The 26,969-nt window shown below is 34.1% G+C and overlaps 3 protein-coding genes and 1 long non-coding RNA gene across 4 annotated transcripts in view; 1 reads left to right on the top strand and 3 right to left on the bottom strand.

Moving 5' to 3' along the window:
* The window catches only part of LOC132124418 (trichohyalin-like), a 127,487-nt gene extending 122,414 nt beyond the window's left edge, over positions 1–5,073 (bottom strand). The window contains exon 1 of the mRNA XM_059535413.1: positions 4,385–5,073. Within this exon, the coding sequence (XP_059391396.1) occupies positions 4,385–4,504 (120 nt within the window). The 5' untranslated portion in view covers positions 4,505–5,073. The remainder of the gene's footprint in view (positions 1–4,384) is intronic.
* An 877-nt stretch (positions 5,074–5,950) lies between these two features.
* On the bottom strand, positions 5,951–7,071 carry LOC132124409 (uncharacterized). Its single transcript, XR_009426761.1, has 2 exons — positions 6,396–7,071; positions 5,951–6,201 (listed from the first exon to the last, which is right to left on the bottom strand). It is a non-coding gene; the product is annotated as an uncharacterized LOC132124409 (long non-coding RNA).
* Positions 7,072–9,713: 2,642 nt separating this feature from the next.
* Positions 9,714–13,940, top strand: nubp2 (nucleotide binding protein 2 (MinD homolog, E. coli)). Its single transcript, XM_059535393.1, has 7 exons — positions 9,714–9,757; positions 10,115–10,233; positions 11,960–12,158; positions 12,237–12,391; positions 12,462–12,572; positions 12,663–12,732; positions 13,757–13,940. Exons 1-7 carry the CDS (start codon positions 9,745–9,747, stop codon positions 13,891–13,893), a joined length of 804 nt encoding a protein of 267 aa, XP_059391376.1. The 5' UTR covers positions 9,714–9,744; the 3' UTR covers positions 13,894–13,940.
* A 677-nt stretch (positions 13,941–14,617) lies between these two features.
* LOC132124379 (V-type proton ATPase 16 kDa proteolipid subunit c) lies at positions 14,618–24,041 on the bottom strand. The gene is made up of 3 exons (XM_059535402.1): positions 23,777–24,041; positions 16,397–16,580; positions 14,618–15,559 (listed from the first exon to the last, which is right to left on the bottom strand). The coding sequence occupies exons 1-3, from the start codon at positions 23,847–23,849 to the stop codon at positions 15,355–15,357; spliced, it is 462 nt and encodes a 153-aa protein (XP_059391385.1). The 5' UTR covers positions 23,850–24,041; the 3' UTR covers positions 14,618–15,354.
* Between the last annotated feature and the right edge of the window lie 2,928 nt (positions 24,042–26,969).

The following is a 26,969-nucleotide window of genomic DNA, read 5'->3' as shown; positions in this document are numbered from 1 at the left end:
TCAAAATATTACAACTTTGCTACTGTACAATTTTATTCTTGTGACTTGATTCTCAAAATTACAACTTTAATCATGCTTCAAATTTACTTCGACTTCATACTTAAAATATTATGACTTTGAGTTTGCATTTCTGACTTAATTTTGACCTTATGCTTAAAAATGTATAACTTTATTTTTTGCCAAAACATTTTGCTATAATATATTATATTTTCTGATTGTATATAAGTATATATTATACTTTTGTGATTAGGGCTGCGCCGATCGTTAATGCGCATCTCGTCAGTAAAGCCGGTTCTCTAATCAACGGTAAATACCATCAGGTGCGTGATTTCACATAGAGCAGCTGTTACTGTACACAGAGCCGTTGTTAACTGAGAAGCTGCGCAAATCCATGTTCATTTCAGCGTTTATTTGCGCATCTTCTCAGTTAACAAGGCTCTGTGTAGTCTGATCTCAGATTCACTTGGAAATACATCAGATCCAAGTAAACCCAAGTAAAATGGGTTTCATGTGGACCTTTAGAGCAAGAAGGAAGAAAACATCAGAATCAAAAACTCAATCTCAATCTGAACCTCAAAAATAAGTAAACTCCACAGCCAGGAGGATTGGACTCTTAACTTATGACTTTGGCTGCCTTTATAGATACTAAAGACCGGATTCAATTCACTGTCAACTCAATTTCTAAGTGCTTTCTAAAAAAAGACTTTGAGGCTCATTTCTCTGGATTTCTCTCTCTCACATTCAAAGACATAATCGCTTGCTTTCACGTCTTTCTTTGCTTCATCACTTCATTTTTTAATAACAATCCACCCTATGGATTAACCTCGCTAGGGTTTGAACAACCTTTCAAGCAACCCTAAGGCCATCCTTAAAAATATTCATGTTTGCCGTAACCTGACCGACCCTGTCAATTTAGCACCGACTCAATTTTTTATTTTTTTTTGCTTTTAGTCTGACCGACTTGCCAATTGTAAATTTGCGTTAAGACCGACCAATTATTTTTTTACTCTTCAAACAACTAATACAAACGCAATAAAATACTATTAATTATATTTAAGTAAGTATTGTAAATATATAAATTGCCTTGGCCTACATACAAATGAAGGCTATCTTTAATTTAAAAAAAAAACCCTTGACGTCATCTGTTTACACGGATGTCACACTGTGGCCTGTGCGTTCGCTTCGTCTCAGACTCTCACTCTCTGTCAGAGTCAACGGTTCACGCTTGGTAATGATGGCTGCGGCTGCAGTAAACTAAATGTTCACGGTCACTGTTCAAAGTCATACGGGTTCGGGGACCATAATACATCTAAAAAAATTCATTAAAACAGCTCGACACCGCTTTAAATTGGCACAAAGTTCTGGAAAAACTGTGCCCAGATCTTTTCCCATCCCTTCTCCTCTCTAGTCTAAAACCGTGACCGTGTCGACTGTCACTTTATGTTCGAAAATCTATTGCATGAATTAAGCACGAATCAACCAACACAAGTTTCAAAAACGAAAATAAGAAAATGATTTTACCGATCTTTTCTCGGAGCGTGTCCAGGTTTTTTTTTTTTTGAACAGGCGTCACACAGCAACAGCAGCTTCGGAATAAACACGCATAACAGCAAATAATACTTCTGCACAATGTTTCTCTTTTTACAACAGAAATGTGAATTCAGCCGGTATTCAGTCTCAAACAGTTTCTGGCTTGAATCGCCTAGGGCTGTCAAAATAGCTGAAAAAACTAAATTAAATTTTTTTACTTAAATATGATCAAAATTCGAATTGTATTCGAATTCTAAATGCATAATTTCAGTTAGGGTGAAGAAAAGCTTTTTGCTTCTCTTCTGAGGCTCAAGATAGCGCATCGAACAAAATATTACTGCATGTTTATTCAAAGCATTAGAATACATGACTGTGAAAAAAACATAATATTTAAAATAATGTTTATGAACCAATTATTATTAATTATGTTGCTTAAAGAACTATAAACAAAACAGCATCATGTATGCATGCATTGTTAAATAAATAAAAAGGGCGGAAAACCAGTCACACAGGATACATTTTTTCATTTAAAAACATGAGATGCGCGAAATATGCGTTCTGTGTGAACGGCTTGGTTTCAGTTTTGATGTAAACAAGATCTTCTCCACATTGATTTTTTTTTTTAAGTGACTTCAACTGGATAGGCTAACATAACCTTATAATGCAATGCCACATATATATTGTCATCGCATCTCGTGCGCGTACACGAGGTGAAAGATGAGAAAGCAGATACTGCGTGTCGAGCTCGTCAGCCTTTGAAAGTTGTGACAACCCAAGAAAGCAAAGTAAATGTTCTCTCATTTGTAGGTTGCATTGATACGTAGCGGTGGAAACAGTACCTGAAATTCATGCAATAAACATGTTTTTGACAAAGATTTAAATTTGTTTGTGGTCTATATAGCCTGCATCAAAATGAGGTTTGCAATGATGCGCCCGAAGGCACGGGTTGAATATCCAGTAAGTGACGTCACGATATGCTAATTTGTTTAAATTCATACCGACGTCATCACCATCACAAAAATTTACTTTTTTACATTGAAACTTGAAACAAAAAATATAGACCGACCTACCTACCCTTTTTTTTTTTTAAATTACTGTTACTGCAAACCAAAATATTTTTAAGGATGGCCTAATATTTAACTACTATCACCAAGCATATCCTGCAGAAAAAAATATTGTTATAAAAAAACTAAACATGTTATTAGTTATAAACCTGTGGTCTAGTTTTACAAATAAAGGTTGAAAGAGTGGTTAAATATAATCAAATTTACTGTATTTACCTTGGTAATATACCACGGTTTTTACATGATACTCTATTTACCATAGTACACATCCAAAATATGGTATTATGGTAAGGTTATATTGCCATAATATAACAGGGAGCCAACTTTGGACCATGGTACAATGTCTAAAAACCATAGTATTACAATGTTAGTGTAGTTTTGCAGGCTTTAATATGGATTGATAGGAACCTTTTAGTTGGTTTAGAAGAAATATATGTGTGTGTGTGTATAATATATATATATATATATATATATATATATATATATATATATATATATATATATATATATATTTGATTTATTTATTTAATAAATTAAATTTCATTATTTCATTATTTCAATTATTTCAGTTTGTATGGCGTTACCACAGTAATGTTACCTGCCCAAAAAGCATGCAATTATATTTCGCTAATTGTCATCTCTTTATGACGGCGTTTTAGTGCCAGGTTAAAAAAATATATATTATATTACGAGATTGATATTTAAGTCCTCTAAACATTTAGACTTTATTCTCGTAATATTTCTACTTTATTCACTAAATATTTCGACTTTAATCTCGTAATATTTCAACTTTAATCTTGTAATATTTTGACTTTATTCTCATAATATTTCGAATTTAATATCGTAATATTTCAACTTTATTCACAAAATATTTCGACTTTATTCTTGTTATATTTCAACTTTATTCTCATAATATTTCGACTTTATTCACATATTTCGACTTTATTCTCATAATATTTAGACTTTAATCTTGTAATATTTTGACTTTATTCACAAACAATTTCTACTTTATTCTCGTTAAATTTCGACTTTATTCTCATAATATTTCGACTTTATTCACATAATATTTCGACTTTATTCTCATAATATTTAGACTTTAATCTCGTAATATTTAGACTTTAATCTCGTAATATTTAGACTTTAATCTCATAATATTTAGACTTTATTCAAACAATTTCTACTTTATTCTCGTTATATTTCGACTTTATTCACATAATATTTCGACTTTATTCACATAATATTTCGACTTTATTCTCGTAATATTTCGACTTTAATCTCGTAATATTTCGACTTTAATCTCATAATATTTCGACTTTAATCTCATAATATTTCGACTTTAATCTCGTAATATTTCAACTTTATTCACAAAATATTTCGACTTTATTCTCGTTATATTTCGACTTTATTCTCATAATATTTCGACTTTATTCACATAATATTTCAACTTTATTCTCGTAATATTTCGACTTTAATCTCGTAATATTTCGACTTTAATCTCGTAATATTTCGACTTTAATCTCGTAATATTTCGACTTTATTCTCGTAATATTACGACTTTAATCTCGTAATTTTAGTTTTTTTTTTTTTTTTTTTTTTTGCGTGGCACTAAAACGCCGTCTACCATGTTTAAAAAACATACTATAATCTTGACACTTTGTTGTTAGTGTAGGTTTGAAGCAGCTTGCAGGTCATTAGTTATTTGACACTGTAAATTATCAGTCCAGTCGCGCGTTAAGTAATTACTCGCTCTTTTCACAGATGGATTAATATTAATATTAAGGTTAACTCACCTGTGTGAAGTCTTCATCACTCAGCAGGTGCGCGTCTCGAGCTTTGAAGCAGTTCTGGCATTTACTCTTGTTGAAAATATTAGCCTGGAATTGTATGCAGGCGTTATCTTTCGCGGACATACTCTCTGCGCCGCGAGCGAGCTCCCGATTTTCCGTTATTTTAAAAACTGCGCAATAATTCTTCCAGTGGAGAGTCCTCCCGCGCGGGCGCTGCAGTCCGCCTCATCACAAACTCACTGCGAAGATTTATTTTATGCCAATTTTAATCTGACAGGACCCACACAACGGGGATAATAATAATAGATTTTTTGTTGTTGTTGTTAAAAAAAAAAAGTTTAAATTCAGCCGAGCTCTCTTGGGTTGATTTCTGAGAGGATTCAATCCGCGCTCTCGATCCATGCGCGTCCCCGCAGGCACACGGATGCGCGCCGATGCGTTACAGTGCGAGTTCTAAAATACTGTGGCAAACTTACAGAACCACTCAGTGATGGAGAAGAGGTGATTACTTTCCACTAGCTCACCGCTCCTGACGAACCTTTCAGCGAGACATGACGACAACTATCCCGAGACTGCATGATGCGTCTCGGTGTGGATTCACTAGAGACCTTCCGCTCCAAAGACGGGTTTTCTCAGATCTGTGCGGCCGCGGTGTGTCTGTTTCCCACGGTCACACACTACACACTCAATACACTCGCAGGAGCGAAGAGGGCGGGGCACGACTTAACTGACAGACGCCGTGAGCAAATCACGTGAAGGGACACGCCTACTTTTTATAGTCAGAGAATGTCAGCGTCCAATCAGATTCTTCAATTTCTCAAATGTTATGCGTAATAACAAGATTCAAGGTAGGTGGACTGTGCACGGGGTAAACTTAAGTTATTATAAACTTACAGTCAGTATTTTTTATAGATTTAAATGGTGTTTAAGTGATTTTCAGCAGGTTATAAAATGAAAAAGCGTAACACTAAATAATTCATGCGTTAAGATCTTTAATAACTACCCTTTAACGCCCCCAGAGAGTGACCAATCCTACCTGAGCGGCTCTCTAGTGCCCCCAGTTGGCCTTAATGCCATATATACAGTATATGTATATATTTTTATATATATAAATATATATATATATATACATATATATATATATATATATATACAGTATATATATATATATATATATATATATATATATATATATATATAATTAATTAATATAGTATTTCAAAGTATATTAATATATAAAATAAATATATTTCAAAACTAACTCTAACTTTTTAATATATACTTAAGATAGATTTATCATAATAAAAATATAATTTAGATATTTAAATATTTATGTTATTGTCTTTATTCATATATTTTAAATGTAAATATTTTAGAAATATATCTTAATATGTTTTAATAAAATATTTATTACACTATATTAAAACAAATTTATTTGTATATATTTAAATCTAAATTTATAATTTTTTTGCATATGTGTATATAGTATATGTGCAATAAAATTACAAAAGGAAACAGTGTTCATAATCTCTCGGTGGCACAAAACTTTATTTTTTATTTAAAAAAAAAATTGCAAAATGAATATTATTCGATAATTTTGTAAGCAGCTATTAATACAAGTTCAAAGGCAATAATAACATTTTATGATTCATAAATCTGTTTTTAAAACAACATAGTCAATTTAAAGACAAACCCTCTGATTTCCTCAAATTAGCAAGTCAATAACACTGTTCTGGAAAATCTGGAAAGAGAAACTCTTCAAATGAGAGTACCTGAAGTCTTTATGATAGCATTAATACTGAATAAAATATGACACATTACTGAGAGCACACGTGTTTCTCTTTAGTAACGTCCAACAACACAAGAGACACGGTGTGAGTGATTCCTCTATGTCCTGTTGATGGAGGGAGCGTCCTTTATCTCCTCGATGTCCTCTTCATTCATCAGCGGATCTCTGTCAGTCGCTGATCTCTTAGTCATCTTATTCAGAACGCTTCCCTTTAAACACATACACTGTATTAACCTCAATATCTCAAGGTCATCATTAAACTATTCATGACATTCACTTGACATAGGATATTCTACCTCATTTTATCTACCGATTAAGATAATGAATCTTTTTCCTGTAGTATCACATGCACTGATGAACATGATACGATCCGGAATAAATACAGTATTACAAAACTAAACAGGGTTCATTTTCAGTTCATTTTCATTGCATTAGGTCATGAGAGATACCAATCCACCTCTATTGAAATGTGCTTTCAAAGCCAAAAACCTCCTCCTCTATTCCAACATTCTGCTGACTCGAAACTCATAGTTCGTGTGTCGCTCAAGTCGTGCGTAAGTCCGACTCCACTGACAGCAGTTTCTCTATCATTCTAACTCACGATGTAGACAATAATAGAGGCAAATCCAGCTTTTCTGGCTCTGAGAATATCCTGTAATTACACCGATCAAACTCGTTTTACTCCTCCTCGCGCTAACTCTTCACAGTGTTCGCTCATCATACTGTTGCTATGGTTACCTGAGGTTACCATCTATAATGATGGGTGATTCAGAGACCATAGTTGGTAGATATGTGTATGTGTGTGTGTGTGTGTGTGTGTGTGTGTGGTGGAGGTGGTGATGCAGCTGATGGTATTGGCCAGCATGAAGATCATATATTGCCATCTCTGAGCAACAGACATATAAACTCTCTAACTCATATACATGGTATTCCAAGATAATACGAAGAAAATCATGATGCTTTAAAAAATATAATGCATAATGCAAGTATAATGCATGAACATATATTGATTTTCAGTGTGCATTAAACCTGATTTCTGGCCATTAATGTCACCTAGACTTGGTTCCCAGTATCTGTCTGGCCACAAGGATAGAAAAGCCGATGCCGAACATCTGTTTGGATGTGGTCAGTGCCATGTGGCTTGAGGAACCAGCAGCTGTATGGAGGTCCACATGCTCGCCTACAACACACAAAACAATAGAAAACCAATGAAAGACTCGTCAGTCCAACCGCAGGAATTAAATAAGTACATTATCATGCAACGTTTATCACGGGTCTGTTCTTCTATTTGCAAAACTTTTGAATTCAGAATAGTGGCACAATATTTTTTAAGCAAAATGATAAGCAACACTTCTCAAATGCAATATAAATACAAAAACATGTCAGTCTAACAGAAAGAATCACACATGTGTTTGACTTTACTGTTTACTATTTATTATAGGTCTTACTAACTTATGTTGATTAATATTGAAAATATAAAAAATGCACACCTTTTCTGGGTTTAGGGATGTCATTATTAAAATGAGCATAATGTACAAGAAGACATTTTGAGTGCATAATCTAAGAAATAAAAAGTGTCTTTGTGTGTTGTTGGATCCTTCAGGACTTTGTAGAGTTTTCTATCAGAATGCAGATCAATAGCCAGCCAGCGGAAATGCTTCTGTAATACATGACATATTTCTGATATTTGATGAGCCAGACAGAATGAGGGCTTGTTGAAACAACGACTAAATCATTATCCAGTCCAATAACCTCCAGAGACATCAGCGCAAAAGGAAAGTCATCTCAGAGGAAGAGAAACCGCTCCAGTTCTCAGTAAAGATTAGAAAGAAGTATTTCTTTGGCCTAAAACCAGAAATATGCATTAAGGAAGTGATCTGTTTTTGACTTTATGTAAAAGTCTAATTAATTTTGGTGCAGGAATTAGTTAATATACAAATTTTTTATCCTTTAATTTTTAATTTGATACTTTTTATTGTATTAATTATTTACTTCTCTATTTTTACAGTTTTATTTTCATTCTTAATTATTTTATACTTATAATTATTTTATGTACACAGAGCTCAAGGAAACTATAAATTCCTTGTGCGTTTGTGCAAATAAAGATAAATATAATAGAAATATAATTTATAACACACAAACTGACTTTACTGCCATAGTGTACTGTACCTGACTGTTTATAAGTAGCTGATGCAATTTTGTGTAAGTTAATGCTTTTCTAATCGTATAAAATCGAGAGTGCGTTGTCTGTTGTGTCAAAAAAAAGTATCTAATTGAAATAAATTATAATTTTAACTCCTGACCATTTGTAATGTTTTAAATTAATATTCTTAGATTAGTAGAATGTCTACTTTTAGTTATTTTGATATAAATGGATTATTCTGTACTTAAGACTGCATGTCATAGTTTAAGATCATAGTAATGAATAATGAATATCTATCTATCTAAAATATCTATCTAAAAAAGCATTATCAGAACAGGCTGGCAAAGCAGAAAACGCTCTTTATAAATACAAATGCACGTGCATAAACGCAGAAAATGGCATTCCCAAATAAATCTGATTTCTTAGTTATAGGTTATGAGTGCATACAGTCATTTAAAAATCAATCAGATAAAAAATAAAACAGTGAAAACAAATTCCCTAAACCTCCTGTATGAATAAAAATAATAGCAATACTAATTTGACTACTTTTCCTTTTTTACAATTATTAATATATTACTGGACCCTTATACTGAATGTTATTATAATACTTACTCCAAACCAATAATAATCAAATATGATTATAACATCTCATCTGTTATAATAATAATAATAATAAATTAAATTAATACAGAGCTTTTCTTAACAAAGCACTTTACACATTTGGAGGAGTTAATATCTCTTAAGTCGTGGCCTAATGGTTAGAGAGTCGGACTCCCAATCGAAAGGTTGTGAGTTCGAGTCCCGGGCCGGCAGGAATTGTGGGTGGGGGGAGTGCATGTACAGTTCTCTCTCCACCTTCAATACCACGACTTAGGTGCCCTTGAGCAAGGCATCGAACCCCAAACTGCTCCCTGGGCGCCGCAGCATAAATGGCTGCCCACTGCTCCGGGTGTGTGCTCACAGTGTGTGTGTGTGTGTGTGTGTTCACTGCTCTGTGTGTGTGCACTTCGGATGGGTTAAATGCAGAGCACAAATTCTGAGTATGGGTCACCATACTTGGCTGAATGTCACTTCACTTAAGCTTACGTACACCATTAAGCTAGAGTTATTATAATAAATTACTATTATTATTATATAATAAAATATTATTCTTCACTAATGCTCAAACTGAGCCTGACATTATTTAATCAGGAAACGATACGTATATGGAGAGATTAATATAAACTATTATATATATACACACACACACACACATATATATATATATATATAATTAAATAAAGAATATTAACAGTGGCGTGACTAAGTCAGCTTAATGACCAATTGTAACGTCAGATGCGTCGCACTCTTGTGTCTGATTGGACGAGCTTGCTCTTATGCGGGCTCAACAACGTAAAACGTCATTCGACGTATCGCGGAAGTAAAATAAACATGGACAGCAGCGGTGAGTATGATCGCAGCAAACAGCGAGACTTTTTCATAACAGATGTCTATGGAATACAACTGAATCACTTCTCAACTATTAATTTACGTTGTCATCAAATGAAACGGAATAAAGAAAGATAAATGCAATAATACGAGCATTTTGCTATGATGCAATTCTTTGGACTTCCATTGCTACACAGTATGGTAACCATTCAGTTAAGGTCTATATCCAAGTACCATGATATTACATTTTAGCATCACTGTACCACTGCAGTATTTTAACTTTTACGGTCTTAACAAACTGTAAAGTAACACAATGTCTAAATATCTAAATGGGTGAATTAAACCGAATCTCACATCTGCGCCTGTCTCTCAGAGAAAGGTAATCTGCATCAGGTGAAGCACGTGGTTCTGGTTCTGTCTGGTAAAGGTGGAGTGGGGAAGAGCACCATCACTACTGAACTCGCCCTGGCGCTCATACACGCGGGCAAGAAGGTGAAATATCACTCAATTCTATTCTATTTCATTCTGTTCCCCTCTATTCTATTCTATTGTTCTGCATTTAATCTGATATTCTGCGTTATTCAATTCAATACAGAACTATTCTGTTATATTGTGCTCAGTTCTGTTTTGCTTTGTTATATTATTTTCTGTTTTACTTGATTCTATTCTGCTTTTACTTGATTCTGTTCTGCGGGAAGTCATGGCCTAGGGTTGTGGGTTCGAATCTCGGGCCGGCAATACCATGACTTAGGTGCCCTTGAGCAAGGCACTGAACCCCCAACTGCTCCACGGGTGCCGCAGCATAAATGATGCTCACTGCTCCGGGTGTGTGTTCACTGCTGTGTGTGTGTGTGCACTTCGGATGGGTTAAATGCAGAGCACGAATTCTGAGTATGGGTCACCATACTTGGCTGAATGTCACGTCACTTTCACTTTTCACTTTCACTTTACTCTTATATTGTGCTCTGTTCACAATTCTATTATATTCGTTTGTGCTCTATTTGGTTCTGTGCTGCTCTATTCTGTTTTACTTGATTCTATTCTCCTCAGTTCACAATTCTGTTATATTCTATTGATAGTGCTCTATTCAGTTCTGTGCTGCTCTATTCTATTCTATTGTGCTGCATTTCATCTGTTATTCTGTTCTATTATATTATATTGTTCTCAGTTCTGTTTTGCTCTATTCAATTTAATTCAGTTTTACTAAATTCTAAACTGCTTTACTCTTATATTGTGCTCTGTTCACAGTTCTATTCTATTATATTATGTTCTATTCTGTTGTGCTCTATTCATTTGTGTGCTGCTCTATTCTATTGTGTTCCATTTCATGATATTCTACTCTATTCAATACAGAACTGTTCTGTTATATTGTGATCAGTTCTGTTTTGCTCTATTCTATTGTTTTATTCTTTATTCTATTCTGCTTTACTCTTATATTGTGCTCTGTTCAATTCTATGCTGCTGTTATATTAAATTGTGCTCAATTCTATTGTTATGCTCTAATCAATTCTGTTTATTCAAATTATTAAATTCTTTGCAGATCTATTGTATTACATTATGGTCTAATCTATTGTGTTCTATTATTTTATGCTTTATTATGTTATATTGTGCTGAATTATATTCTGCTCCATTCTATTCTGTTGTGCTATGTTCCATTATATTCTGCTCTATTGTACTGTGCTCTGTTTAATTTATTCTGTTCTGCTCTATTCAGTTGTGCTCTATTCTATTATATTGTGCTGTATTTTACTATATGCTACTGTATTCAATTCTATTTTGCTCTGTTCTGTTATATTCTGCTCTATTGTATTGTGCTTTATTTATTCTCTTCTGCTCTATTCAGTTCTGTTCTGCTCTATTATGCTGTATTCTACTATATTGTGCTGTATATTATTATTATATGCTGCTCCATTCTACTGTGCTGTATTTTATTTAGTTCTGCTCTATTATGTTCCCGTCTACTCTGTGTTATATTCTGCTGTATTCCATTATATTGTGCTGTATTTTATTCTATCATTTTTTATTCAGTCTACTCTATTATATTCTGCACTATTCCATTCTCTTCTGCTCTATTCCATTCTTTTGTGCTCTATTGTTCTTTGGTTTATTCTAATATACTCTGCTGTATGTATTCTGATCTGCTGCATTATATTATGGTCTGATCTACTAGACTCTATTCTGTTGGTCATGATGTGATGTTGTATGTTTTGGTCTCCAGGTGGGAATCCTGGATGTGGATCTGTGCGGGCCCAGTATCCCGCGGATGCTGAGTGTGGGGAAGCCGGAGGTGCATCAGTGTGACGCAGGGTGGGTTCCTGTGTACGCAGACCCCCAGCAGCAGCTCGCAATCATGTCCATCGGTTTCCTGCTGGAGGATTCGGATGAGGCCGTCATCTGGAGGGGGCCCAAAAAAACAGGTATGACAGTTGCTATTTAACCGCTTGAACTTTGGAACCTGATACGTTCAGGTTTCACATCCCTCGTCTCTTCCTCAGCTCTGATTGGGCAGTTTGTCAGTGATGTGGCGTGGGGAGAACTGGACGTTCTGCTAGTGGACACGCCCCCGGGGACGTCAGACGAACACCTGGCCGTGCTCGAGAACCTGCGCAAACACAGAGTGGACGGAGCCGTGCTGGTCACTACACCACAGGTGAACATAACGATGCTGTGAATCTCTAATCTGCTGAATGACGTGCTTTAACACCCCTTTCAAACGGCAGGCGGTGTCTACAGGAGATGTGCGGCGTGAGATCACCTTCTGCAAGAAGACCGCTGTGAAAATCCTGGGCATCGTGGAGAACATGAGCGGCTTTGTATGTCCACACTGTTCTGTGAGTATCGAACACATACAGATATACGGGAAAATGCCATCAAACAATCTGTATTTGAACACTGACCTGTGTTTTTTTTTTTTTTTTCAGGAGTGCAGTAACATTTTCTCTAAAGGTGGAGGTGAGGAATTAGCCAAGCTCACAGGATCTGTGTTTCTAGGTAATGTGCCGATCAACGAACACTTTTCACTCGTGTTGTTCCACCACTCACCACTCGATGGCGCACAGCATTTCATTTTGTGTTTATTTCAATGAGATTTGAGTAGATAGATAGATGAGACAATAGTGTGGTCCAAAAGTCTAACGTCACACTGTAGATCAATCTGAGAAAGCAAAATTAAACAAACATGCTATACTAAAACATGAAATGCTAAAGATAAAGATTCGGCGGTCTTGAAATACATTTTAATAAATATAAATATATATATATATATATATATATATATATATATATATGTGTGTGTGCGTGTATAAAAAAAAATATTACATGTTGAATTTATATATTTTAATATATATATATATTTAAATATTTCATTTATAATTATTTGTAATTTTAAGATTTTCTGTGGAACTTCTTAAAACATGATTGTGTGCATGACAAACCAAATGCTAATACATGAATTCATGTTCAATCTTTAAGCTTTCACTGAACTTTTTATGCTGATAAGAATTATTTTTTTTATATAATTACAATTATTATTATTTAAATAAGACCCTGGACTACAAAACCAGTCATAAGTGTACATTTTTCAAAATTGAGATTTATAAATCATTTGAAAGCTGAATTAATAATCTTTCTAATGATGAATAGTTTGTTAGGATCAGACAATATTTGGTTGAGATACAACGGTTTAAAAATCTGGAATCTGAGGGTGCAGAAAAATCTAAATATTGAGAAAATCATCTTTAAAGTTGTCCAAATGAAGATCTTAGCAATGCATGTTACTAATCAAAAGTTTAGTTTTTTTATTTACGGTAGGAAATTTACAAAATATCTTCATGGAAAAATGATCTTTACTTAATATCCTAATGATTTTTGGCATAAAGGAAAAATCAATAATTTTGACCTACAGTGTATTTTTGGTTACTGCTACAAATATACCCAAGAGACTTCAGACTGTGCTGAAGCAGGTCTGTACTTCACATCCCATTATGTTTAAACACGTGTGTGTGTGTGTGTGTAGGCTCAGTACCGCTGGATCCGCTCTTGACCGCATCTTTAGAGGAGGGACAGGACTTCCTGCAGGCGTTTCCGGACAGCAGCACATACACAGCCATCAGTCAGATAGCCAACACTCTCCTCAGCAGCCTGGACGTCTGAAACAGCACTGACTGAACACGATCAATACAGGACTGTGTCATTTATAATGAGAGTCTGAAATCTGGAGAATACTACATATGTTATTGATAAAGCAATGTGTTTCATACTAGTGTATCTTTTGAATAAAAAACAAATATACAAGGAATGGTGTCCTTTTTGTCCCCCAGTTTAAAAGTAAGGAAGACATTTGGCCTGTTCCACTATTTCCAATGCCATTCTAACAAATACTTAGTATCTTTATAGGTTTTTGTCTTTTGTAATTTTGATTTTTAATAGAATTTCAAATTCTTCAAATAACTACAAGTACATAAAAAACAAACTCTGGAGTACCTTATAAATACTAGATCTATTAAAATATATTTACCCCCCTCAATAACTACAACCTGAATCCCAAAATGAATGGTTTAATATAAGTGTCATTATTTTAAACCCAGATTCTGTAAAAACAAAGTTTAAAAAAAGCAGGTTTTTTCAGGAATACTTGAGAAAATATCGAAAAGACTGAGAACCATTGCATTAGAGCCAAATCCATGTGTATGCAAGTGTTGTGATGACAAGAATTGTGTAATTAGAAATAATCCACATAATTGCTAGTAAATGAGACCATGTAATGGATTGTGAACAATCAAGCAATTTACTCTTAAAAATGGAGAATTATTTTCAAGGTTGAGATTGAAGGCAAGCACGCGTCTGATGATGAAGAAGCACAAGGAACACACACATGTGGAAATTACACTTGTGAGACCCATCGAGGGGCACACGCACACCTTTAATACAACCAAACATCACAGATAACAACCAGAAATACACACATCGAGCTGAAATACTCCCAAACATCTGCACTCGCCAGCAAACCAGAACCAGTGCAGCTCTATTCTCATATATATATATATATATATATATTTATGTTTATATAAATATCAATTCAAAGCATCTGTGGAGCTTCAAGTACATTTCCATGAACCATATTCTCAATAAATTAAAAAATAAAATCAACGGAAAACATAAATGGACGTAAACCAAAAGGATTTCATTCCACGTACAGGTTCGCCACTTCACAAACACTTCTTGACACCAATGTGGAAATCTGTATAAAACTCCCAAATCACGTGACGGGAACCAGCGGCGTTCCCGCTTTAACACAAAGAAAACAGATCGATGGAAACAAACAGAGAATGAGATCTATTACAGCATTATTATTATAGATATAGATATTTTTTCTTCACAGACACAGGACGAAATCACTATATACCGCATTTACAAGAAATCAAAACCGAGACGACTGTACACTTTCAGAGATAAAACCAAACGCAGAGCCTGTTGTAATGAGTAAGATTGATCTCCTCACCTCTCAATTCATCTAATTTCATTTTAGTTTAAGGTACCGATTTATTTCTTTTTCCTCTCTTGTCACGTTTTGTTCCATGTGTGGTCCGGCAGCGCAGCATGCTGACTGCCAGTTTATTTGGTTGAGAGGATCAGGGCTACGATGAGGCCGTAGAGACCCAGGACTTCAGCGAAGATCAGGATGAGGATCATGCCGACGAAGAGGCGAGGCTGCTGAGCGGTGCCACGGACGCCTGCGTCTCCCACGATGCCGATGGCAAACCCGGCCGCAAGCCCACTCAGACCTACACTCAGACCTGCGCCCAGATGCAAGAAACTCCTGCCACACACACAGCAATCAGACAGTTAGACAAAGAAATAACTACATGAATGAATTAATAATAAAAAAAAAGTCAAAATTCTAGTATTTAACTTTTTAAAATGGAAAATATTTTAGAGAATGAAATATATCTACAGTAAATCAGTGCTATATATATATATATATATGTATATGGTGTATAAGATAACCAAATTTAAATTTAATTTGAAATACATTTATATTAAAATAAATTCATTAAAAATAAATAATTTAAAAGCATAAATAAATTAATAATATATACACTTCTAAAGAAATGTATGAATGTTTTGAAAAAAAAAAATAATAATAATAATATAAGCAATACAGATAAAAACTGCAATAATACTACTGGAATCAACAACAGAAATGTTGGTATTGCACAAACTATAATATATAATATAATAACATGAATATGTGTTATTTTAGTAAGATAATATTATAGGATATTTAATGATATTATGAATTGGTTTTATTTTCAATGTTAACTTTAGTACAATTTAAGTAATTTTGTTGTATTTATTAAATTTTTTTTTAGTATCTCTATATAGTTTTTATTAATTTTATTTCAATTTTAGTTTATTTCAGGACATCTAGTTCAACTAAATGAAAGTGTGAAAAGTTCCTTTGGCAACTAGCTGAAAAAACTAAAAAATAAAATAAATATTTAAATATATATATATATATATACACACCGTCACCGTTTATTTAATCTGAGGTAACAAAAATGTTGAAGGTTTTTTTAGTTTGTTTTTCTTTCAGTTTTCTATAATAACCCTGATCTGAATCCGAGTTGAACAGAAGTGCTGATCTGTAACTCACTTGTACAGAGTGATCTTGTCTGAGATGCTGTTGGCAATGAGGACGGCCACCACCAGTCCGTATATAGCGATGATTCCCGCCATGACCACAGGAATGATGGACTTCATGATCAGCTCGGGACGCATCACAGACATGGCAGCGATCCCCGTGCCGCTCTTCGCCGTGCCATACGCCGCGCCCAGTGCTGCACACACACACACCGCTTACTCTTCATGCACACTTTCCTTTAGAATTACTACAAAACAGTGTAAACATGAAGGTCACATTATTTGACTTCCCAATGAAACTGCACTCAAACAGCGCTGTATCTATCCCCTCAGTCCAGCTCTAAATGATGGAAAAATCATTACCAATATCATACAGAATTTCAATAAGAAAGTGATCAGGTGTATATTGGATGATGTGTAAAATTGCATAATTTCTCAACTCTGCAGAAACAGCATGATTCACGTCTCCTGCAATGTTTCTGCAGTGTTCAGTAGTGAAACCAAAAGGGCAAACATGAGTAAGCTGGAGTTTTACACTTCTGAACAGACTGCCAGTGGAAAAAATTGAATGCTATGGCATTTCGATCACATACTGCAATGCTAAGAGTTGTTTGCACGTTGCATGTTTTGTCCAAGATGAAAATCATAAATCTGACAACTTAGAAGAATAACAGCAACAACAACTCTTTTCAACTAAAATGTTATACTCAGGATTAGTTCCTTCAAAAAAACTTAATGAAAAATAGTAATAGTGAAGATTCCACTACATCAAACAGCAATAACACTTAATATTTTTACTAAGGAAGTTACTCCCAATAATACTGACAAAAGCAATGAACCACGGAGAAAATATAATAATTGAAGCACTGGTAGATGGGTGTCTTATTTTATGTTCATTGAGATTACATTGTTCTTTATTTTTATGTATTCTACATTAAGTTTTAGTAATTTTGTTGTGTTTTTGTCTTTTGTATTTTGGTTTTTAGTTATTCTAGCACATCAGAATAAATTAAATGAAAATAAACTATTTGTGGAGTAGGATTCACTTTGTAAAAAGCTTGGAAACAATTCTCACACAGAAAAGGCTAGTTAATTTACAAAACTTTGACAAATAAAAATCTAAACATAATTATTAGTAGCTTTAAATAGATATGTTTAAGTTGGGAATTCCCAGTAAATCTGATGGACTCTTTATTGGTAAATTTTACTTAAATAGTGCTTATTTAAAAAAAAAAAAAAAAGTGTGCTTTTAAATAACAGTTATTAAATGCATTGGGGAAAAAAAACAATATGTAATATTCACTTCAATTTTCTTTCTTTTGCAAGGTTTGCCCACGTATATTTTAAGTAAAACTTAAGTATTGAATTAAATACAATCTGTAAGTAAGCTGATAGACAGATTTTAATCCTTTAAAGATAATTTGTCCAATCTGTATGAATATTAACCAACTGAACACAGAGACCTTCGTACACCACACACAATGACTGTAACAATCAGTGAATAGTGTCGGAGTATAAATGAATCATTTGGAGTATAAAATGAACTCCAGATGTCACAAAACAGAAAGCTACTAAACCTGAGATCAAAAAGCAACCATAAAACAGTGTAAATACAACTTCAACTTCAAACCAAGTAACTTAACCTAATTAGAAGGGCTGTATTAATTTTATTTATTTATTTATTTCTCCCAGCATGAATCCTCTGTATTTTACATCTTTGGAAACACATTGAAGTGTGTAGAGTTGTTAATTCTGCTCACGGTTAACACACTGCTGCACATTACAGCTCCTTCAGCCAAGAATCTTAGTCTTATTTTAGTTTCCGGGATTAAAGGGTAACCCTGCTGCATTAACCACGATTACAACTACTACTGCAGCACAGAACCACCCAAACCAGCCAGTAACACAGAGTGTGTGTGTGTGTGGTGACCTGCTCGGAGAACAACACACACACACACACACACACACACAATGTCAGGTAAAAGAATCTGATTTCCAGCTTTCACGGGGGATTAACAGTTCAAAAACATCAAAATAATTAACTTTCCTTGAAGAGTTTTTGCAGAGAAAGATGTTGGTGCTTTTATTAATTTCATGCCATTTCAGCAGCAACTACAAAGCTATTTTAATGGCAAAATCAGTTTAAGTAGTACAAATTAAAATAATCATAACAATGAAATATCATTTATATAGATATTGGGTAACACTTTTTAAAATTAGGTTCATTAGTAGTTACCTGTATTAGTTAATTGGCATCTGGACGATTATGGCCTAAAATCAAAACCTCGATTAATTGAACATTTTACCTCGATTATGATTAATGAACGATTATTTTGTTTCTGTTTTGCCCTCATAGTTCACTGACAAGGTTTGTACTGTAAATATGATTGACTATTAAAGGTGAGATATTTTTTCCTACTGAAAGAGCGATCTGACATCATCGCTCACTATCAGCAGTTATTTTATCTATGTTCATAACATTTCTTACAGATAACTGGTCGGTGTAAGAGATATAAAATAAAGATCAGATAAAGATAAATTAGCACAGTACCAGTACGAGTGATTGCGTGTGTAAATTAGTCATACCGTCTCTATATTATTGTGAAGCTGTGGGTTGTATATATCCTAGTTCCTTCAAAAGTAGAAAAATATGCTATAATAAGTTTTGAGATTGTAAGCTACTTTAGTGATAAATCACAGGACAGCGCTGACAACTCTTGATCCACCCACACGTACAGCGGAGACAACATCAGAGACAGAGTCTGTTATCTCTAATCTCTATCCCACGTCGAAATATGAGTTCAAACGGGCACTAGTATGGAAATACTTTTTATATAGAACAGACGAATGCTTATTTGTCCTCGAGGGTAGACACAGTTTGCAAAAACTGTGGTCGGAAAGCGGCTGCAAACGAGGAAACGCATCAAACATGTTTACCTATTCAGAACATCATCATCCCGTGCAGATACAGCTATGTCCCTTTTATAATTTAAGGTTAAATCATTATGATTTCTGTGATGCGGAGTGAAGCACGGTACTAAAAAAGAACAGACACAACAGACCTTGGCAGAAACATTCACAAAGAAAACACTATATGACAAAAAAAGCGAAAAGTGGAAAACGATTACAAACTCTGGATTGCAAGGTCTATGTTGCCAATTCAATCAGTCGAGAAGGATGGGTTTCAAGAAATGTTACAGACTTTAGATCCCAGATATAATCTGCCTTCAAGGGGATATTTCAGTGAAACAGCTCTACCAAAACTGTTCAAGTCTTGTCGACAAACGCTGTCCCATAAATTGCAGAAGGTCACCTATTACCAGTGGCGCCCCCAGAAAATTTTAACAGGGGTGGCCAGATGAGGCCACAGTAAATCTTGGGGTGGCACACCAAAATAAAGAGAAAATAATTAAGTTTCCAATATTGAAAAAAAAAAAGGTATCCCTGGTATTTCAGGGATTTCATCGATAACGATAAATAGACAATAATGTCACTTTGATTGTGCTGATATCTTATTTCTAATTGTGCTGACAGATGACTCTTGAATTTTTTATTTTTACCTTTACGCCATTTTTTCTAGAAGTGTGCACCATCTTTTAGGTCAAATACTTGCATTTGGGCTGTAACCAAGCAAATGCAATCAGTATCAACAAAAATGATCTTTGCAATGCAGAGAAAACAGAAGCTGCATCTGAAGTGCCATTGAGATGTTTTTACACACTGTTTAATGCAGCTCTGTGGGACATGGTAACTTTAGCCTGCAGTTATAAATGAATAAATAATGTTCTGATATTGTAAAAATAAAACATTGAAAACTGATGTTCGAAATTATTTAAAAAATAAGAAAGGACCGTAAATGTGAAATTAAAACCAGCAGTGGTGGAAGTGAGTCACTGTTAATAAGTGAGTCATTGCGATTGAACTGAATCATTTAAACGGTTGATTTATTCAGGAACGAATCACTGTCATGTTGCTCAGAGACGCAAAACTGTGGCTGTGTTTGGAATTATTTTAGTTTGAACTGTTGTATAAAAGCAATGTCACACTTGTAATTATGCTGACTTTTAGAGAAAAATGTAACTCTTCGTGTGATAATAACTATATGAAATTATATAAACTATATAGATCTATAAATTTTCTGCCCCAAATCTTGAAAATGTGATAATTCTAAATTTCCAGTGAAAGAACGCTTTACAAATGCGTATGCGAACCAGTCTAGACCATCTAGACGTATGTGCACACTCTGTGATTTGTTTTGACGGGGGAGGGCGAGGGCGGGGGGCACTACTCCGGTGCTGCCAATCTGCAATCTTTTTTGGTGGCTGCAGCATGTGCTGCATTTTTATTTATTTTTCCCCCACTTCTTAAACTATTACGAATTTACATTCTGCATTTAAATTTATAGTAGGTTACACACTGAAAATCATCCTAGGGGTGGCCACAGGGGTGACCAGAGTTTATTCAATGGTGGCCGTGGCCACCCCTGGCCACCCCTTGGGGGCGCTCCTGCCTATTACGCCACGACCTCCGACCGGTGCTCCAGCAGAACCTCGGAGTCGTACTGCAGAGCAGTGTCTGTGTTATTTATTTTGTTCCTTTTGTCATCCTCATCTTTTATATTAATTTGATGTGCAGAAAATGTTATATTGTGTTGTGTTCGAATGTTTACATTTTGCAAAACAACTTTTTTTTAAAGAGGTAGTCACGTTGTTGTTAGTCTATTACTAATAGAGTACTGTTTGCAAAGCACAAAGTTAATTTATTACGTCCATATATTGTACTGAAAAAGCACTGTTCTTGTATTAAAATAAATATTTAGTACAGTAACTTGGTTCATGTTTAAATCAATAATGTCTCATCTTTATGTACTAGTAATTCCATACAATTAAAGGTAAAATGCAGCAAGTCAAAAGACCAACTGCACCTTCTTTGCCAATTTGCACACATTTCTTTTAAGGATTGCAAAATTACCGTCTGAATATTGAGATATTGAAAAAACAATATCGAGATATACATTTTGATCAATATTGCCCACCCCTATGCAGGATTCATATTTAAATAGACTTTTCCAGCTTAATATTTATAGATATTAGTCCATGTCGCGATTTGATGTAAGTGCAATGACCAACTTTTGATTAATTCATTCAAAATTGGACAAATTCTGTGACGTTAAACCTTGATTCCGTATGCGTTTCTGCATCGAGGAAATCATAGGGCTCTATATCTCTACCTATAGATAATCCATCCCTACTAGTCCTGAAGATAGCGTTCCTGCAACAACTGCATTCTGCTATACTTACCTGCTTTATTAATCATATACATGAATCTTTTTGAGAGAGACTTACAAAGAAGCACAGGACTGCACCGACTAAACCCGGACACGATGCCAAGTCAGATCAAAGACTAACATCCCAAATTAGCTTCAGCTCTACCAAAGACACAGTTAGTCACAACATCACTTCTTCCACACGTAAACCCAGCGTTGATCAGATCAGATGAGCCTGAATGACAGAGATTCACTGAATAACTCACTTCCTCTGTGAGGAAGGAACATCTGAGATCAAATGCATCCGTTCATTCAGACTTACTGTCTGGATCAGCATCTAATTCCCCCACTCCTGGCCAGTATGAAGAAATGTGTTGGGTTCATTACAAGTTAAGATCTAACGACGGCATTTGTGACAAAATGCAACTCATCTTTCAGTTAAAAAAAAAAAAAAAAGAAATTAAATGAATCAAGGTTACAGTAATGCATCCATAGTGAAAAAAAAATATATATATATATATTTTTTTTTTTTTTTTTTGAGTCATACACTGTAAGGACACTTTTAAGTGTATATTTGAGCTATAAAAACAAAAAATAAGATCCAGAACATTATTTAAAAAAGCTAAATAAAAACCTTACAAAACATAAAACGCATTTTACTTTACAGTGTGACATATTTATGGAAACAACAGGATTAAATATGTAGGGCGGAGCTTGTTTTAACCACCCACAATTAATTGGATCATGGAAGGGGTGGAGCCACATGACTCAGATGATAAAAGGGGAGGGGCTTAGAAAAATAAGAGGCCCTGATGATGTCACCTGAAACAAATAATTGTTTGAGAAGCGGAGCAATTTATGAAGAAATAATGTATTAGCTGTGTACAATAAAGGTCAAGAATGAAATATATTAGTGTAGATAAGTTTTACAGCACAGAGAAACTAAAAATATATATTTTTCTCAGATGATAAACAATAAAAACACAGACGACCAATCAGAATCCATCCAAGTGTTTTTGCTTGGTATAATAATGTTATTGTCTGTTGGTGTGGGCTCATTAACTATCATAACAGGTGAATTATAATCCTTGATGCAAACCAGCCTTAAGAGCTAGAATATGAATTATATGAAGTAAAGTACATTCAGGTTCATTTTAACGTTGAACAGAAACTGAGTGGTTGCCAGCTTTATTCTGCATTTCACATCTAAATCAGAAGAATCCCTCAAATATATATATAATAAATCATCTGCAGCTCATGAAACCAGTCATCGGTTTACTCACAAACGCGTGGATGAGAGAGAACTACCGCTGTTGTTTCTCTGTTTAAATTATTAAAAATGCATTATATAGGAATTTTCTAAATCCACCAGAGATCTTTTTTTTCTTTGTTTCAGACTACTTCGTCGTCTTTTGTGATGGATGATATGATGCAACCTAATACACATCAGAACAACTTAACATAACTTAATATAATTATCTAATGCACAACTTTTGAAACCAATCAAACTTGAGTGAGGATCAATGCATGTGGGGAAAAAAACAGTTAACCTTGTAAATAATCCCTTGCCCTGCAAAATAAATAAATAAAATAAAACTATGATCTTTAAATTTACCCAAATATATATATATATATATATATATATATATATATATATATATATATATGTGTGTGTGTGTGTGTGTGTGTGTGTATGTATGTGTATATATATATATATATATATATAAGTACAATAGTATATCAATATCTGACAATAAATGCATTTTATAAGCAATTTCTCAAATAGGACATGCATGGATTACGATCATACAGAAATCATTATGTGAAGGCAGATTTGAACTAATATGAAATGTATCATATTTATGATAAGAACGTGTTTAATAATATTTCATACGACACCAGGAGCAATGCAACAGCAGTGACAGGATTGGATTATAATGATGCAGACATCATTTCTGATGTCAAATCTGATGGTGATGATTAATAACATTAAAAAAATAATTTAACGATATTGTCTCAGATATAAAGAATATTGTGACCAACAGAGATTTTTATTACAATCGAGATCAAATAATTATGTAATTAAAATTATTATGTTAAATAAATATATTTTAAAATAAAATTTACCGCTGAAGACCATCGCTGCTGAGGCGCCCATCACTGCGAAGAACGACGAGTATTCAGGGCTTCCCGACGACATTATTCCTCTAATTTTACCTCAAAACCCCTGTAATACCTAACTGATGCTGCTGGACACGGGCAGGAGCGTACAAACTGACGGGTATCGGGCTCTGAGGGGAAACGGTTTGGCAGAGAACAACGGATTTAACCCCAAACGGAATGACAGAAGCTGCTCCTAACGGATCCTGAAGGATGAATCTGCGGTAGAAAATGGCTGATAACGTCACCTGACACACCGCGAGGAAAATACCATCAGATTCCCGGAGGGGTTGAGAGAACGAGGAAATAGAGGAATGAGCCGGTATACTTTTCCAAATAGAGTCCGAGAAGGAATGTGAAATAGCGTTATAAAATCATCAAATAGAAAGCATCCGGGTACAATGCAGACAGGGATTTAAAGGTTTTGTGGTCTCCCCTATTAGTAAAACTGATGGTTCGCTCCGCTGCGGGCTTTCCCTTTAAAACTAAAGACGTTCAAATCCTTAGAATAAAAACCGTTCGTTTATAATCTAGGTGTGAGTATATTATGCTCTTAAAATGATTCCGCGAATTTCAATTTATTTAAATAATTTCATACTGACAGGGGAAACCTTTCCACGTCTCAATGGTAATAAAGCACGGGTTTTTCTACATTAAACAACACAAATAGCGTGTTTTCGAAAACCCCCGTATTAAGGTTTTATAAATTATGGAACGTATTTGCAATTAAACGACTACAGCAGTATTGTCAGTATGATTCGAATGTGTAACACTACTAAATAATTTCACAAATTATATTTTTATTATATATCTCTTATTATAGATCTATTATATGTTGCTCTTTGAAAGGGCGTTGGTTTACTATTCACATCGCAGGCGACACATTTTAAGATATTTCTTTCATCAAGAAAGATCATTTTGGTACATTTAACGGTTTTCGACTTCTAGATCACGACCCTCTGATGTCTTGTGCTGTTAATAATAACGCTTCTTTATAATAAAGTGATGTTATGTCACCAACGCAGTGTGATGCAGTGGATGAGGATTCCCCAGATGAAGGTCATTCGGGCAGTGACGTCAACCGCAGGCCACGCCTACCGCCATCTGTCAGCGTGAATTTAAATAGAACGGTCACATAATAAATGAGCTCATTGAAGGAGCCTGGTAGTAACTAATTACATGTAATCTGGATAATGTAATCAGAGTACAAATCCTTGTAATTGTCAAGAAGTATTTTCTCAATATTTACCCTGATGGACACACTCATTTATATTTTATTGAATTATCGCTCTGGAGATCATTTAACTGTGTATTATTTCTTTGGAAGTTTTATGGTTTAAACCGGCTAATTATTTTATTTTCATTAAAATCACGATTAACCCCTTTCACTTCATTTATACCCAATGCGGAAACCTTTATAATGTAATATGGTTTAAATAATAATTTTTTTTAATGCATTTTATTTTTTAAATAACGAATGGAACATAAATTCAATAAAATATATAATGGATTATATTACTAATTCAAATTTTTGTTATTTAATTTGGAATCAGTAACGGAGTACTGTTTGCAATTATAATCTATCAAGAGTGTAGAATATAGATTTTATTCATTTTTTTACTTAATATATTAAATATTTCAAACCATATCTGTATCACATTGCATCATATCTAATATAATTATGCCATACTTATTTCAGGTGTCAGTTTCTGCATGCCTGGTGAACACATGTTGTTCAGGACACATGATGGAAGATCAATTAGTCTGCTCTCATTTAGCCGAAGGGAGAATCTGCATAATAAGGTCAATATATAATGAGATCAGAAGAAAGATGTGAAAATATAATTTGCATTCACAGGGACAGTATTGCTGGTCATTTCTGAATGCAATTCATTGGATATAAATACTGCACTCAAATCTATTTATATCCAATAACACATTTTAAAATACAGCTAAAGAAATTGCATATTCACTATTCACTTTTAAAGCTATATAACGACTGTGTTGCATAAAATACAAAAACATCAAATAATGTGAATAAAAAAGATACAAAAGACAACAACGACAAAAAAACGTTTTAATGACACCTTGTTCAGTTTTTCTTCTTCATCACAACAATCAGTTCTGATCACTGAATCTCCAATTCAAAGATATGACACAAATCAGCTGACGATATCCTTACTGATATGTAGAAACTGAAATCAAACAATATATTACTGACATTAATTCATAGATGAGCTACTAACATTCGCCAACTTAAAATACGTTCAATAAGTGCAAAGGAAAAAGATAACTCATAAAAAATAATACTTCCCACTTAAAATAGTGCCGATTATATAATTCAAGCAAATAGCGTTGAATGATTAACAAGAAGCTGGATCTCTAGTGCATTTTACATCGCAATTCAATCTGCATACATTAAACGTTAATGTTTAGCAAAATAAAAACTTTTTTTGCATTTATGCATGTTTTTTTTTTTAGGATTTGGACGGAGTGATATGATCATATGATCAAAATCATTCAATTTAAATTAAGATACAGTGCATTTAACATGTAGAAAATGTTGTTCCAAGACAAGATGACTTTATTATGCACAAAAAAAAAAAAAAAAAAAAAATTCAGGATTTTTTTTCATTATTATTATTTTGTTTAAATCTAACTTTAATTGTGTTTTTTTTGTTCATTTAGCAGCTTGATAGCTCTGACCACTCAACTTTCACTGCAAAATCTCTCTGTGTCCCACTATAGAAAGAAAGTCATATACGTAGTTTGGAACAACGAGAAGACAATGAGTCAGTGATGACAGGATGTTGATTTCTGATTTAAAAGAACACTGGAATGCCATTGAAAGTCGCTAAATGCCCCAGAACTGTTTCTGTTTCCACTGGAGGTTTATGAAGAGCTCGTGTTTTCCCATCCTCTGTGAGAACCTGGAAAATATATTTTTCCCAGTTGGCACAAAGCTGCATAGAAGAACTATGGAAGAACTATGGAATTTCTGCCACTGAACCAAAGAAATTAAATTATTTGTGACTTTTTCTTACAATTCTAACATTTATTCTCCGAATTGTATGATAAAAACTCTCAATTGTGAGATGCAAACTCACAATTCTGAGACAAACTCTCCATTCTGAATTTTATTTTATTTTTTTCAAATAAA

This window comes from Carassius carassius, chromosome 42 (genome assembly GCF_963082965.1).
Source record: "Carassius carassius chromosome 42, fCarCar2.1, whole genome shotgun sequence".
Lineage (NCBI taxonomy): Eukaryota > Metazoa > Chordata > Actinopteri > Cypriniformes > Cyprinidae > Carassius > Carassius carassius.
Note: the sequence above shows the minus strand (reverse complement) of the source record. Positions and strands in the feature narration are given on the sequence as shown.

Bases quoted from the DNA above. Each gene is read 5' to 3' on its own strand.
- nubp2 (XM_059535393.1), top strand. The intron at 12,573-12,662 runs GTGAGTATCGAA...TTTTTTTTTCAG, and splicing joins TTGTATGTCCACACTGTTCT to GAGTGCAGTAACATTTTCTC. The intron at 12,733-13,756 runs GTAATGTGCCGA...GTGTGTGTGTAG, and splicing joins CACAGGATCTGTGTTTCTAG to GCTCAGTACCGCTGGATCCG.
- LOC132124379 (XM_059535402.1), bottom strand. From the start codon at position 23,849: ATGTCGTCGGGAAGCCCTGAATACTCGTCGTTCTTCGCAGTGATGGGC. The intron at 16,581-23,776 runs GTAAATTTTATT...GTGTGTGTGCAG, and splicing joins AGCAGCGATGGTCTTCAGCG to CACTGGGCGCGGCGTATGGC. The intron at 15,560-16,396 runs GTGAGTTACAGA...TGTGTGTGGCAG, and splicing joins GACAAGATCACTCTGTACAA to GAGTTTCTTGCATCTGGGCG.